This window comes from Peromyscus maniculatus, chromosome 9 (genome assembly GCF_049852395.1).
Source record: "Peromyscus maniculatus bairdii isolate BWxNUB_F1_BW_parent chromosome 9, HU_Pman_BW_mat_3.1, whole genome shotgun sequence".
Lineage (NCBI taxonomy): Eukaryota > Metazoa > Chordata > Mammalia > Rodentia > Cricetidae > Peromyscus > Peromyscus maniculatus.
This window is the reverse complement of record NC_134860.1, coordinates 120,034,576-120,049,377: the sequence shown is the minus strand read 5'-3', so window position 1 is coordinate 120,049,377 and position 14,802 is coordinate 120,034,576. Positions and strand designations below refer to the sequence as shown.

Sequence of the window (14,802 nt, the reverse complement as noted above, 5' to 3'; positions counted from 1 at the left end):
TAAGGGGGAAAAAAGAGGCAAATGATGAGGCTAATTTCGCTCTGAAATTGCTTGGTAGAAAAGACAGCCAAAGTGGCATCCGCCAGTGAGGCATCTCTTGCTTCTGCAGAAAGCCACTCGATGTGGTTTCCAACCCGCGTACCCAATATTCGGTTTTTAGGTGCAAGATTGTAGAGAACACAAGAGAATGATGGATTGTCAGTGAGCTCGACTGTACAAAAAAGAAAACTGACATAAATTACAATATCATCCTCTATATAGTCTATATTTAAAAAATAGATGAGGTGATATTTTGTCCAACAAGATATTTCATTTGTTATATTTCTGAATTAATAAATTATTGCGTGAGGATTTAAAACAGTTTTGCTACTTTTATAAAATAGCTGTTAGATTCTTCCAAAAGGCAATCTGAAGTCAGATGGCTGATGTAACTGCTCTCCTAATTTGAAACATTTTCTCAAGAAAGGTGTGTGGTGTGTGTGTGTGTGTGTGTGTGTGTGTGTGTATGCCTTGCATGGTAGTTGAGATACATTTAATACTTCAAGACTTTTTACTGACATCTCCTCTGTATCCAAATCTAGGTTGTTGTGTTTTTTGTTTTTTGTTTTTGTTTTTGCTGTTGTTGTTGTTTTGTTTTGTTTTGTTTTGCTTTGCTTTGTTTTGTTGGGAGGAAGGTCAAGACAGGATTTTTCTGTGTAACAGCCCTGACTGTCCTGGAGCTTACTTTGTAGGCCAGGCTGGCTTTGAACTCACAGAGATCTGCCTGCCTCTGCCTCCTGAGTGCTGGGATTAAAGGCGAGTGCAACCAACCAAATCTAATTTTAAAAGCAATTTTATTTGGATTTCAGAAATGGAAATGAAATCCTCAACCCCAAATTGCATATCATAAAATTAGTTTCTCAAGTGTATAAGTTTGACAAAAGAATAGATGTTTTCAGGTAAGAATTACATACACACACACATCAAATGTGAGAGGACTTTTTTTTTGAATCTGTAATTTACAACTTTAAAAATTTACAATATTAAAAAATATTTTGGGGGACCTGAAGTTAAGGGTTTTGTTTTTCTTGTTGTTGTTGTTGTGTGGGAGTGAGTGCATATTCAATATATTTTAACTTGAAGAGATTGTTCAAATAAGCAAATGTTTACTAAACAGAGCATTTGAAAACTCAGCAAAGGAAGAACCCTGTCTTAAAGGTAAACTATAATCTGATTCTGTGTTATGTTTAATCTTAAAAATCTTCAACTGTCCATGCTTAAAAAGAACCTTAGGTAGGATATGAACACTGAGTATATCTATTTACTTCTCTACAGTTTAAAAAAAACAAAAAACAAATAATATGCATTATAATTTGTCTCCAGTTAAAGAATAAAAAAGATCAAATAAACAGATTTTTCTATTAACCTTTCCTTTTTTCCTGGAAGTGAGTTTTTAATTATTAGTTTATTATTACTGATATCTAAAAAGTTTCTAGCCAATAAAATATTGGAAAACTTGATTGCCATTCATCCTAAGCAGCATCTAATTTGAAAGATTTTGGAAAATGTGTTTTCAAAACATTTACATATTCTTGGTTTGCCTCCAGTGAGTAAATGAATGTCATTTCAAATTTCCTTTTTGGTTTCTTTCGCCTTTCAGCTTAGAGGTAAGGGAAGTAAGAGAGATCAATATGTTTTAAGCATTTCTGCCACACAAGATTACTTCAATGCCATTCTCTGCTGCTGTGTTTGGAAAACGGGTGGCCAAGCCCACTGCCGGCAGAGCCAGACACTCGGCCGGCCGGATCCGGATCCACCACCCCTGGGCACCGTCTTCAGAGGGAAAAGATTCAGCTTCCAAACTTGATTAAAAACAGCCTAACAATTTCTGCACCGTTAAAAAAAGTGTGTGGTTGAAGAAGCCCAGTAAATTGCTCCAGAGAGGAGGTGGCTGAGGTCTGAGCGTGTTTCACTGGGGAATATACAGGAGCTTAAAGATTACATAGAGAGAGAGCACTACAGGGGGCTGTGTGTCCACCAAAACCTGCAGGTAAAACTCACTTTGTGGGATTTGAATGCTGAGAAAGAGCGATCCCCTCTTGAAATTTGTCACCGTAGTTTGAAAGGAAAGGAAACATACAACCTCAGAGACCTGCAGAGATATCTGGAAATTGGGGACTTGTTTTTGAGTCACTGAGAGACTTTTGTTTTCCACTTGGCAAATATTTCAAAATATACTTCTCCCCTTAAAGTTGTCTAGTGGAAGATATAATTAAAAGGAAAAGACTAAGAAAGAAAGTGAACTAGGAATGAGGCATATGTAGGCTGGTGAATAAAACAGATATTTGTCAGCATCTTCTTAATATATTGTTTTTTTTCTGGCTTGTGATTTAAATAATAATAATAATAATGATAATAATAAAGCCTAAAGACATCCAAACCAGAATCCAAACATGAACAAAAGTGGGAGGCTTTCTGGCACGCTCCAATAATAAAAAAAAAAAATTCTGTCTTTATGTGACTATGCTTCAATTCAAAATCTGATTCCAGATACTGGTGCAATTTGTTACTTTTTTGTGTGGGCTCAAGAGAAGGAAAATATGATACATTTGGGGGGTTTTACAGTAGAGCTGTGTTTAGTTTTAATTTTCCTGTATTTTAAAATAAACACTTTGACCAAAGAATGTTTGATCTTTGCAAGAAGGAAGTATACATTGTGAAGGAATGTGCAGCGGTAGGGTATGAAAATGGGGTTGTGACTCACAGCTGCAGGCAGAAGAAGGAAAAAAAAAGGCGTCTTAGTGTCAGCCAGAGGTGTTCAGTCTAATAATTCAAGCTGTAAACTGTATCCCCTAAAATTACCTACATAATAAATCACTGTGAGAAGAAAAAAAAGTTTGGACTGAAAAGTGTAAGTGAAATAAAATCCTCGGGGGACTATGATGCTGGGACTATTGCAAATAATATGAAATACAGATTTATTTTTTTCAAGACTTTAAAAATTAGGAGTATGCTGAAAATTTTTCTAGCACAGTTGATTTTTCTTCCTAGTATAGGTTTCAACACACTTTTATAAAGCCTGTCCCAGAAATGGATTTGCATTAATTTTTTACCATCCCAATCACACAGTCAAACTGTTTTATGAGATTCCTCGTCTATTAATACAATTTGGAAGGAGTGGACAGGTTAAAATGGCTTTATGTTTAAAAGAAGTCAGTTACGACTAAATTATCATCCACATATCAGGAACAACGGAGGCAGATGTCCCTCTGAAACTCCCCTGGGCTCCTGTCTTACGTCTCTGTGTTGCTTACAGGTACCAAAGAAAATACTAAATTCATGTGAGCTGGTGAATTAGCCTAGACTCAGTGCTCCCTAGGAAAACTCCGACACTGCGGTTGGTAGAGCCGGTGCCAAAGCCTACAGTCTTGAGAAATGAGACCGTTTGGGGGGAAGGAACGCACCGGTTCGGAGGAGGGGATCTCAGAAGAGGCTGGGTGCTCAGAGAAAAAATGTCAAGGGGAAGTTTAAGGACAAGGACGAACGAAGTCTTCGAAACAATAAGGCTGAGGAAGTTAGGAAGCAGGCTCACCAAAACCACATTGAAACAATTTATTTTATAGGATCCCCCTACATTTCCAGAATTAGTGAGCAGAGCCACGCTGAGAACACGGGACTGTTCTTGACGGCTCTTGTGGCTCCTAGGAACACTGAGAGGAGAAAAAGTAAAGTTGACACAGGTCTTTCGCCTGGGCATTTCACACGAAACTGTAAGGAAGGAAGGAAGGGAGTACACAAAACGAAGGCTGACTCCAGAGAAGTTTGCGATAAAGATTAACTGGAAGAAGGAAGTCCACAGCGATTAAAACCTCTACCCTGGCTCATTAGTATTCATGACCGAATGTCCAACTCTTCTGTTTATCTTTCTCCCAGGATCAATATCCTAGCAGCGTGGGCCAGGGAGGAGCCCGAGTCCGGCCCTGCGTGAGCTTGACCTTTCGCGCCCTCCCTACAGGTCAGAGCATCCTCAGAACCGCCAGCCAGCTCCGCACCGCGCTCATTAAATCCCCCATTCATAGGCGTGGGGAGAGTGGCGGGGGGTTGGGGGCGCCCAACGGGCTAGGAAACCCGGGGCTGGGGATAGTGGACACACCGAACCAGCCGACTCCGAAGGTTTGGGGAACCACACTAACCGCTGTGTTACTGTGTTCTGGGCCCAGAAGACAAAACAAAGCAAAAAATTCAGTGCGGTGTGCACCCGTGCTTCTGCGGCAAGACTCTCTGGGCTCTGGGGCAGGGGCTTTCTGGCACCTCAACAGGTTTTGGTTTTCGTGGGGGACGCAGCAGTGAGAGCTTTGCTGGCACCAAAGGGAAGTCAGTGTCCACTTGGAGTGGCACGGGGTCAGGAGTGTCCCAGGCCTCTGCCGGCCTTGGAGAAGCCGCTGTGAGAGACAACTGGAGACGGTTCTCTCTGATGTTCTTAATGTTATTTTCACCCCCTGCCTGCCTCTGTCCCCAGCCACGCTGCTCTATTCCACTGCCCAAGGTCGCTGACTGAGCCTCTGGAAAAAATGAAAACCTGGGGGTAGGGGAAGAAGAGATTGAGGCAAGGGTTATGAGGCAGGGTACTTAGCACTTCACTCCAGAGATGACAGAAGGACCACTGCCCCCTCCCTACACACAGAGAGAGAGAGAGAGAGAGAGAGAGAGAGACAGACACAGACACAGAGAGAGACAGAGAGAGCAGGTGGGCAGGACAATTTGCCCCACCCCAGCACCTGGGGATGGAAACCTAGGGATGCCACCTGCAGCAGTCTCCCACCCCACCCTACCCACCAGCGTCCCCACTCTAGACTCCAGACACAAGATCTGGGCCTCACCTCTAAGGCCAGGCAGTGACCCCTCCAAAGCTACACCAGGTGAGTGCAGAGCAGGCCTGGGCCCCCGCTGAGGAGGACAGAAAGGGGGTGAGGGACTGTGAATACCCACTTGCTGGTCCTGTGCCACCCACGCGCATCTCTGCAGCTTCAGGTTCTTCCCACCCGTGAGTGAGCTGGTGGTGGAGAGATCCGGAAGCCACAGGAGGCGAGCATATGTGAGTGGATGATGTGGACTGGCGTGGGAGTGCGGACGGTGTGTCTGCGTGGGTGCGCGGCAGAGTGAGCAAAGGAACTCCGCAAGCCCTGCCTGATGGCTGTGCCGAGCCAGGTGGGGCTGGAGGGAAAGGGAGGAGAGGCCAAGTGTTACCTCTTCAAAAGCTCCTCTGCCCTGAAAAAAAAAGAAAAAGGGGGAGGAGGAGGGGGCTGCACAGTGACCCCAGTGCCCAAAGTCATCACCTTGCTCCTTGTAGGGGCAGGGCAGCACGGTCCCTGGTGAGTACCCTGGCCCGGACTTCCCCTACCAAAGGTTTCCGCAGTGGCCATTCAGGGGCCAGGGTCTTTCTGTCCCTGGCCGCCCTCCCCACCCCACCCCCACTCCGCCTTGACCCTGAACTCAGACACTTGGGCTACCCTAGTCAGCTTTACAGGTGGCCTCATTTGTCACACGCTACTCTTGTCTTCACGGCTGGCTTTATTGCCTCAGGGACCCAGCGGGATGGGCTGGAGGTTTTCTGATACTTGACCACTCTATCTAGTCTAGAAAGATCTAGATCCACCCCCTCCCAACTGAAAACCCAGCAACAGTCAGTCGGGGCACGAGGTTCTGGGGAGAAAGGAGGGAGAGGAAAGACACTTCTATCGCCTTGGTTCTGAGCTGACAGATAAAAATAGAAACTTCATTTTGGCCTTGCTGCTGGGGTAGCACCAGGACTTCTAGGGTATCAGACCATAATCAACCCGCAAGTATTTATTGAACTCCTACTTTGGATCCTGAGAGGAACTTTCTACGCACATGCTTATTTAGACATTTTTTTTATAATTAAAAGCCTGCCCATAGTTCAAGCAATTCTTGGTGAGTTGTTATTCTGAGGCCTTTATTTCTTAACCTTTGGAAGCGAACCTACTGCCCCTTGAATTATTTCTGCGACATGATTTGGGAGAGAGAAGGATCTGCGTCTCGAGTGCACACTAGGACACACTTCCCCCTAGTCCTACCAACGCGCTTAGGCCTTTCCAGCCGAACACAGCGATGCTGGCCAGCAGCACAGAGCCTGGAGAAACCCGAGCCCCCGGTCCAGCCTGTGATCTGCCCTTGATCTCAGGGTTTTGTGCGGAAGAAAAAAAACCACTTGAGACTGAAAACATCCGTCTGAAAAAGAGACAAAGGGTCTAGGGGGTGGGGTGGAGGAAGGGCGAAGGTGCCGGCGGTGAGGGGAGGAAAGGGGCCCCGGGAAGCTGGGGATGGTGTACCGGTGCTGGTGGAGTCCCGCGGTGTTCGGACTCGGGAAGCCTCCCCTCGCCCTGGCCGCCAGAACTCTCGGGGCCTCTAGGCTGGGAACAACCTCCTCCCCGCCCGCCGGGGACTTCGGAGGACATCACTCAACTGGGAGAAACTGATACCCAAGCCCGTTATCCTTGTGACCATTAATAATGCAGCGAGGATCACGATAATTAATAATAATAATGATGGGCCTCCCGAGGGAGCTCCAGCTGCCTCTGGATAAAGCGAATGTGGTGGTGAGAGGGGACTTATTCGATGGTGGAGGGAGTTGAGCGCGAAGGAGCGGCTTCGGCTCACTGAAGTTCAAGTTGACCGCCGTGGCAGGCAGAGACAGTCCTCCGCCGCCGCCGCCGCCGAGATCCACAGCGCAGGGTCCTGAGGGAGGCTGGGACCCGCTTCAGCTGTGAGGCCCTGACGTCAAGGCAAGTGCGGGTTAGCATCCAGGTCCTTTTGGAATTGGTGAGGGAGAGTGGGAGGCCTACCGCGCCGCACCTCCACTCCCACACCCCATCACTCCCAGGCTCTCCGGCCAGGTGCCAGACTGCTGTACCCTTTCAGTAGAGCGATTCTGGCTTCGGCGCTCGCTCTTCATACGCAGGCTATGTCCCTCTTGTCTCTTTCGACTCCGGAAATTTGAAGGGAACCTGGACCAAGCCGTCGGGTTGATGACTCCTTTGGACAAAGCCTAGAGGCGAGAGGCACAAGGGACTAGGAGCCATTTTGCTAGAAAGCCTTTCCTAGGGTTCCATCCCTTCTAGGGTGGACTAGGAAAGCACTTCCTGGCGACGATCTTCCTAGTCCAGCCCCTACACGTTGTATTTTCCGAAAATTAGCAGCAGCGCCCCAGACTTAAAACAAGTTCTCCATAGAACTGTAAAACAATTGCACTATCTTGGCCCTGTGAGAGCATTCATTTTGCCCCCAACTTCCCGAAACTTTCCTTTTGGGGGGGAGCTCAAAACTAATATTTTCCACCCCCCCCCCATGAAAAGGTTGGAAATAGGACCATTTCCTTCTTGTCCACGAAATGAATGTTTAATCTGAATCCTTTGTCTACTCCCCCAGGGGTGAGGGCTCGGCAAAACCCTGAACGATTTTCCTCACAGCTTATAATTGTTCAATGAACTCTCCCAAGGCTCAGTAACATATGCCAATTATTTTAATAATTTTGCTTAATATTATTAGGGGTTATAAATTTGATTTTAATAGGGGGTTGATTGCTTCAGAAGTTGGCGCTCAGGCAGCCGAGGGCCGCTGGGGAAGGGGAGCCTGGCACTTGTCACTCTGAGTATCACAAGCAGGCACACACACACACACACACACACACACACACACACACACACGCACGCGTCAGGCTGGATGAAGTGTGCTCAGCTGGCCACTGAACAGGTAGTGTGGCCTGTGGGAGGTCAGTGTTGTCCTGTTCCCAAATGCCCCTCGGGGCTGTCAAGCCTGACCTCAGCCAGAGCAAGGAGAGCAGCGAAGACTTGGCAGTCTCCCTGCCATTTGCAGGGACTCAGCCAGCCCAAGGCTTCACTGGCCCATCCGGGTAACTGTTGGGACCTCAGCCACCACCTGGATCTTCTCCCTCCCCGGGGAGCAGCTCCCCATCGCTTAGGGCCTCTCAGAGGTACAAGGAAACCCAGTGGGAGGGAGAGGTCTTGATGGTTCAGGAATTGAAAAATAATTTCCCCCATCGTACCCTTTCATTACTAAAATTATTTTTGTTTTCTTTCTTTACAGCATCTTGTTTGAAAACTCACACTAACTCCTGTAGGGGCAGAGAGCATGGTGTAGACGGTCCGGAAAACAGTGCTTCACCTGGCAATATCAGCCTTTATACTTTTCCTCTTTTATTTTGCTGCGTTATTACAAAGCTGCTCTTTGAGACCGCAGAGTGGATGCTTCCCTATCTATGAAAGCACACACACAAATTAAACATATTTCATGTATTGCTTTCTCCTGAACACAATTATTGTTGCAGGGCTGCTTAAGATAAACAGCATTTATTTATTGAGCAAGCTCTGCTTAAAATATCAAGGAAAAAAACTCGTGGTAGAAAGGAGCCCCTTTAAACTATAATCACTGGGCCAAGTTCAAAAACAAAGTACTCAGCTCAGTTTTAAATGTGCAATTAAAAATAACTGTACCTCAGCTTTTCAGAGGGAGGGAGAGAGGAAGGGGGCAGGGCAGGGAAGGAAAACAAAGAATAAGGAAATGTTTAGTGCTTTTAAAGCCAGCCCAAATAGCTGAAAGAAAGGCATTCCCTTAGATAATGGAGCCATTAGACACTCTGAAGGTTCCTGCCGCCATTCCTCACAGGGGCTTTCCAAAAATTTAATTCATTCTCAGCTACCAAACAAAGGGATGTAGAAAATAATTTTGAGACTTTCTGCCAAAGGGGCAGTTTGGCCCATTCTCTATGCATAAATAGACCTTCCTCCACAGAATGCAAGGTGACACGTCCCCCACACCCCCATCCATGCACATGCCATGCTGCAAGCTGCCTCCTTCCCATTCTCTTCAATAACTTTGCTAAGGAAAAAAAAAGTATGTTCATGCATTTTCAACACATTTTATTATATTTCTGTATGCATTACTCTCAAAACATCACAAGAAATGATCAAACCACTTAAACCTTCAAATAAAAAAATCTGAAACAGTTTATGCCCACAATTGTACATATTTATAGTTAAGAAACATTCTTTATAAATATTGTTTCCTCTGTAGCAAGTTAATACCATAATTTAATTACAAATGGATAAATATGGCAACGGATATTTACAGAAGGGTGTTATTACGGAAAAAGCTAAGGGCACAACGTTTACTCCCACCCCACCCCCCAATCTTTCATACAACAACTAACAAATCAAACTCGCAAAAGCACTGAAACATCACATGTAAACCCAGCTAACAGAAAAATACATTCACAAGCGTTGGTGGTGGTGGTGATGTGTGCTATGAGTTGGTGTGTTGAAGAAACAGAAGGGAGACTTTGGCACGGCTCATTTTTTCCAGTCTATAGTTGGTTGCATGAAGTTTACAATCAAGTTGCCTCATTAAAAGGAACACAATATTTAATACCACAATACGAAATAAACCATTTTCTTCCACATTACTCAAAAAAGAAACCGGGTAAACTAATAGGAAAAGAAAAGGCCCATCACTTGGGGAAGGGGGTGGGAAGAAAGGCGGGAAGGAACGCAATCCGGAGTTTACAAATGGACAAACTTCTATCCACCAATAAGCCATTAAAATCACCGTGGAAAAGGAAGGAGTCCGCCATGGCTATGTACAGTTGGTCAAAAGACTGGGAAGCGTGTGCGGGGGACAGGGGCTTGCTAGGGAAGTTTGGCTTTTCGTGGAGTTTACTTTCTTAAAATTTTTATTATTTTATGTTATGTTTTCAGCTTCAGAGACACACAGAGAGATTTTGCTTTTCATGCCTTGATTGTTTAAAAAAAACTTTTAAAAATCCTTCTGCTGGTAAAACTTTTTTTTTCATCACCATAAAAATCAGATTCATGATTTTAACAACACGATCCTAAGGTGCCCTCGGTGGGTTTTGGGAGGGCTGTGGTGGAGGGGATAACAGGGGACGGGAGGAAGGCCTGGCCCCTCACACGTACCATTCATTGAAGTTGGAGGAGAGGCCGCTATGGCCTCCGGCTGTCCCGCTGCCCCCTCCAGAGCCGCCGCCGCCCCCGCCGCCCGCCCCGCCGCCCCCGCCGCTGCCTGTGGCCGAGCCGCCTCCGGAGCCGCTGCTGCCAGAGCCCGCGCCTCGGTGCACTGCGGACACCGCGGCTGCCGCCGCCGCAGCTGCCGCCGCCGCCGCCGCCGCTGCCGGGGACAGGTTGGAGCTGCTCTGCGGCTCTGCGCTGGGGGACACCAGCCCCGGGGGCGTGGATGACTCGTAGCCAGAGCTGGCAGCCGGCGAGGACTCGGAGCCCTGAGGGGAGGACTCATGGACCTGCAAGACAAAAGCCGGGAGCGGGGACCAGAGGGGACTGGGTGTGAGTGCAGCTGCTGTGAGGCCGGGTCCCTGAGCCGGGGGCATCCCAGGAGTGTCCCTCGGCCCCTGGGTACCCTCCCAGGCCCGCCGGGAGCTGGTGCTCCAGGTCGGCCTAGCCCTCCCGGCTACCGCGGTGGTACCTTCATGTGCTTCCGCAGCGAGCTAGGGTGCGTGTAGGACTTGTCGCACATCTTGCAGAGATAGGGCTTATCTGAGGTGTGGACATGCATGTGCTTCTTCCTGTCGCTGCTGTTGGCGAAGCGCCGGTCACAGCCCTCGAACTCACACTGGAAAGGTTTCTCCCCTGTGGACAGCAAACAGGGCGCTTGCTTACGGACACCCAGGACCCCAAAGTCCTCACCAAGGCTGCCAGGGTACAGAGTAAAGGGCAGAGGGGACGAGAGAGGGCTGAGTCTCTGAAACAGGCTGGATCCCCCTACGTAGAATCAACTAACAGATTCCACCATTTATTTCGTAATTTACTTCCCTTCACAAATTTCCAACTAATTTCGGGGCGCTCCTGGCCCTGTTCGCCTTTCCACAGAGCTTTTTGGATCCCCAACCCCCTAACAAGTTGGTCTAGCCATCGAGAAGCTGTTATTTTGACAAAATATTTGGGGCATTATCAAAACCACACAGGCGGCTGGGCTGCTGTCGCTTTCTCCTCGGGGCCAGTAGGCAATCACATTTGGAGATGCTGTGAGCCGTTTGGAGACTGGGCTATAGAGAGACTGAGCCAGTATTTTTCATCCAAAATTCTGCAAATTGAGTTAACCGTTAATTCTAGTATAAATGCCTCTCTCTCTCTCTCTCTCTCTCTCTCTCTCTCTCTCTCTCTCTAATGGGGAGAGGGGTTTAAACATTAGTGATAAGGTAGCCTTTTAATGATTATAGCTCCCAGCACAAGTTGAGGGGTTGGGGGTTGGAGTCAGGAAAACCTTTCAAAATCTCCATGTTTAATTTTCTGGCGGTTCCTGCATCCTGTTGCCAGGATTCCAAATGCTTGGAGTCATTTAGAGGTGTGAGAACTCAAACGTCGTTCCACTTGGAAAGGGGACCAGTGAACGTTAAATTCCATTAGCACCTAAACTGTTTTTTAAAAGACAACCGCTCAGACACAGGGCATTTCATGCAAATAAATTTCTCAAATTTTAAACCTTGTTAAAAGCTTGTCTCGCACCTCGGCTCCCTCCCTTCCCAAAAGAGAACAATAGGCCTCTGGCTCATCCCCACTTCGGAGTAAATATTGACGAGGGAAGTTGCTAAAACATTTGGCTTTCTTTTAGGAAATCGTCTTTTGAGATTTTGGCTGAGACCCGGTCGTAGATGAATAATCTATGAGGCGGGAGGCGCGTTTTTTTGCGTCTCTCTTCTCACGCTATCGCCCTGCGGGGCGGTACTGCCTGGGGCTCTTGCTGGCCCAGGCGAGGGTCGAAGTTGGGAGTCGCAAACCCTCTGGTGCCCATTAGAGAATTTCACAAACTGCTGACAAACCACCGTCAGTCCCCTGCGACCCACCCCGAGATGGGCTTTAAAAACACTTTTTAAGTGAGAACCGCTTTACAGCTTCGGCTCACACCAGATTCATTTAATGGGAAACAGTCCCGAGAAGGGCGTTTGGACCCTGAGTAAAAGAAATGGGAAAACACACAAGCCTCTGAAAAACAGATAATCCACTCAGGGCATAAAAGCTCATTCAGACAAGATGACAAAATCCTTGCTAGGCTTGTTTCCCGGACATCTAGTTAGAGCAGAATTGTTTTATTTTGTGCGCTCTATTTAGAATGGAAATTATTCACCAGGGCTGGGGGGGAGGGGGATCGCTTCACTCCAAGTATATATTTGGTATTACACTGATCATTTAAAGTTCAATTTCCGCACATGGAAAAATCCCAGCCCAATACAATAATACTCTGCCATCCTCCAACAAAAACAAGCCGCTGCCTGTCCTGCACTCTCCCAGGTCTCTGGCTGGTGGTTAGCCCCCAGCGCTCCCGAACACGCGAACACACACACACACACACACACACACACATACACACACAAGCGCGCGCGCTCAGCCCGTGCGTTTCTCTTCGAGGTGCGGTTTCCCACTCCGGACCCACGATTACCTGTGTGGGTCCTTTTGTGGATCTTGAGGTTCTCGGAGCGCGCGAAGACCTTGCCGCAGCCCGGGAAAGGACAGGGAAAGGGCTTCTCGCCGGTGTGCACGCGGATGTGGTTGACCAGTTTGTATTTGGCCTTGAAGGGCTTGCCCTCGCGTGGACACTCCTCCCAGAAGCAGACGTGGTTGCTCTGCTCCGGGCCGCCGACGTGCTCCACGGAGACGTGGGTCACCAGCTCATGCATGGTGCTGAAAGTTTTGTTGCAGCTTTTCTTGGGATTGCTTAGCTGCTCGGGATCGATCCACTTGCAGATGAGCTCCTGCTTGATGCACTGCTGCCGCATGTAGCGGAAAAAGGCACCAGGGTGGTGGTGATGGTGGTGGTGGTGGGCTGCGGCCGCTGCCATGTTCATCCCCATGTTCATATTCATGGGGCCGTACTGATTGTGGAGTTGCGCCGCCGAGTAGGGGTCGGTCCGCGGGCTGGCCACTTGGCGGTACTGCTCCGAGCGCCCGAACACTTCGCCGGGCAGCCCAAGGCGCATTTGCCCGTTGAGCACGTTCTGCGAGCCGTGCGGCCCGTGCTGCTCCGGGAGGCCCGGGAAGAGGAGGTGGCCCTGCGCGTCCGAGTGCGCGTGGTGCAGGCCGCCCGCGCCCGGCCCGAAGAGCCCATGCTGGCCGCCTCCCGGCGCCGAGTCCCCGAAGCCGCGGCTGCGGAACAGGAAGTCCCGGGTGGAATTAAAGGGAGGCCCGGAATAGGAGCCAACGTGCGCGGCGTGGGGCCCCAGTGCCGCGGCCGCAGCGGCAGCTGCAGCCGAGCCCGGGTATGCACCCGGACCTTGCGACGTGAACGCCGAACTCTGACCAGGAGACAGTTCGTGCGCTCCAGGGTTGAGCTTGAAGGCGCCCATGTGCGCCGCGGCTGAGTCCACGAAGCCGTTCTGAGCCGCCGCCAGGCTCAGCTCGCGGTCCTGCATCTCCGCAGCCGCCGCCGCCGCCGCCGCGGCCGAGTGATGGTGGTGGCGCGCGAAGCTGCCCACCCCGATGGCCGGGAACTGCGGCCCCGCGTCCAGAAGCATGGCCAGCGCGCCCGGCCGACCTATCGGCCCCGGTGAGCCCTGCCGCCTCGGTTCCCTCTCCCGATCGGCAAGGCGCGTCCTCCGAACGCCCAGCTCCGTGAGCCGGCGCTGGAAACGCTGGCGACTGCGGCCCTGGGAGCCGCGCTGCTAGCCCGCCGCCGCCGCCGCCGCCGCCGCCTGGATCTGCCTCGGGCCGCCGGGCGCGGAGCAAAGGCGCGGAGAGGAAGAGGAGGCGGCGGCGGAGGAGGCGCGGGAGGAGGAGGTGGAGGAGGAGAAGAGTCCAAAGCCAGGAGCAGAACCAAAGTGTATTAAAGGAGCTGCGGCGGGGGCGGGCGGGCAGGGCAGGGGAGGGCGGGCGGGAGGAGGGAGCGGAGGGAGGTGTGGGGAGCGGAGGAGAGGGGGGCCGCCGGAGGGCGAGTGCTGCGCCGCGGCCCCCACCCCTGCGCGCCCCCGCGCGCGCACGCACGCACTCACTCGCTCGCTAGCTGCCTTGCACTGCTGGCGGACCCCGAGCCTAGCTGCGATTAGCAGCGCCTGCCGAATGAAGTCACCGCAGCCGCGGGGCCACGGTGCCCCGGGGCAGCGGCTGTGCGCCGGCAGGCAAGCAAGCAGAAGACTGCAGCGAGCTTCGCCAGTCCCAGAGCCTCGCGCACCCGCGGCTCCACCTGATCTCGGCGGGGGCGCTGGGCAGCCCGGAGGAAGAGGCCAGGCGCCCAGTCTGCGGCGCTCTCGGGTGGCCGCTCCCTCCCCCGAGGCCTTGCTCGCGCCGCCCAGCGCTCTGCGGGTATTGTTCGGCTCCGAGGCTGCGGGGTTTAGCCCTCCTGGTCCTCCGAGCTTGGCATTGGCGTCGCGGGAGTAGTAAACTTGCAGCGGCCACGAATTCCCTCAGATGAAGGAAACGGGCGCGTCGCTCCCTCTTTCTTTAAGTTGGGCCGGAGGAGGGGGCGGGGGAAGAGCAGGGGAGGGGGACTGTGGGAGGGGAGAAGGCGAGGAGGGGGAGGGGAGCAGGGTGAGGCTAGGCTGAAAAACAATAACAACAATAAAAAAGTGATCTCTGGTTCTCCTTCTTCCAGCCGATCCGCCCTGGGTGCTAGTCCGGGCGCGAGTGCTCGCACCAACAAGGACAGAGCGTTGTCCTCGGCACAAGCAAATGCCAGGAGGCCAACGCGAGTTCCTCCCTCGCGGCTGTGGCAGGCAGCCTTCGCTGCCGCCTCTGTTTACTTCGGTGGGCGCTGAGGCCGCAGAAG

General features: G+C 50.6%; 1 protein-coding gene across 2 annotated transcripts; it reads right to left on the bottom strand.

Moving 5' to 3' along the window:
* Positions 1-8,910: 8,910 nt before the first annotated feature.
* On the bottom strand, positions 8,911-13,877 carry Zic2 (Zic family zinc finger 2). Of its 2 annotated transcripts, none has more exons than XM_076545607.1 (3): positions 12,484-13,877; positions 10,513-10,676; positions 8,911-10,330 (listed from the first exon to the last, which is right to left on the bottom strand). In XM_076545607.1, exons 1-3 carry the CDS (start codon positions 13,553-13,555, stop codon positions 9,980-9,982), a joined length of 1,587 nt encoding a protein of 528 aa, XP_076401722.1. In that variant the 5' UTR covers positions 13,556-13,877; the 3' UTR covers positions 8,911-9,979. The 2 variants fall into 2 exon arrangements, with proteins under 2 accessions (XP_076401722.1, XP_076401723.1); XM_076545608.1 differs by having other exon boundaries at positions 10,213-10,367.
* Positions 13,878-14,802: the final 925 nt, after the last annotated feature.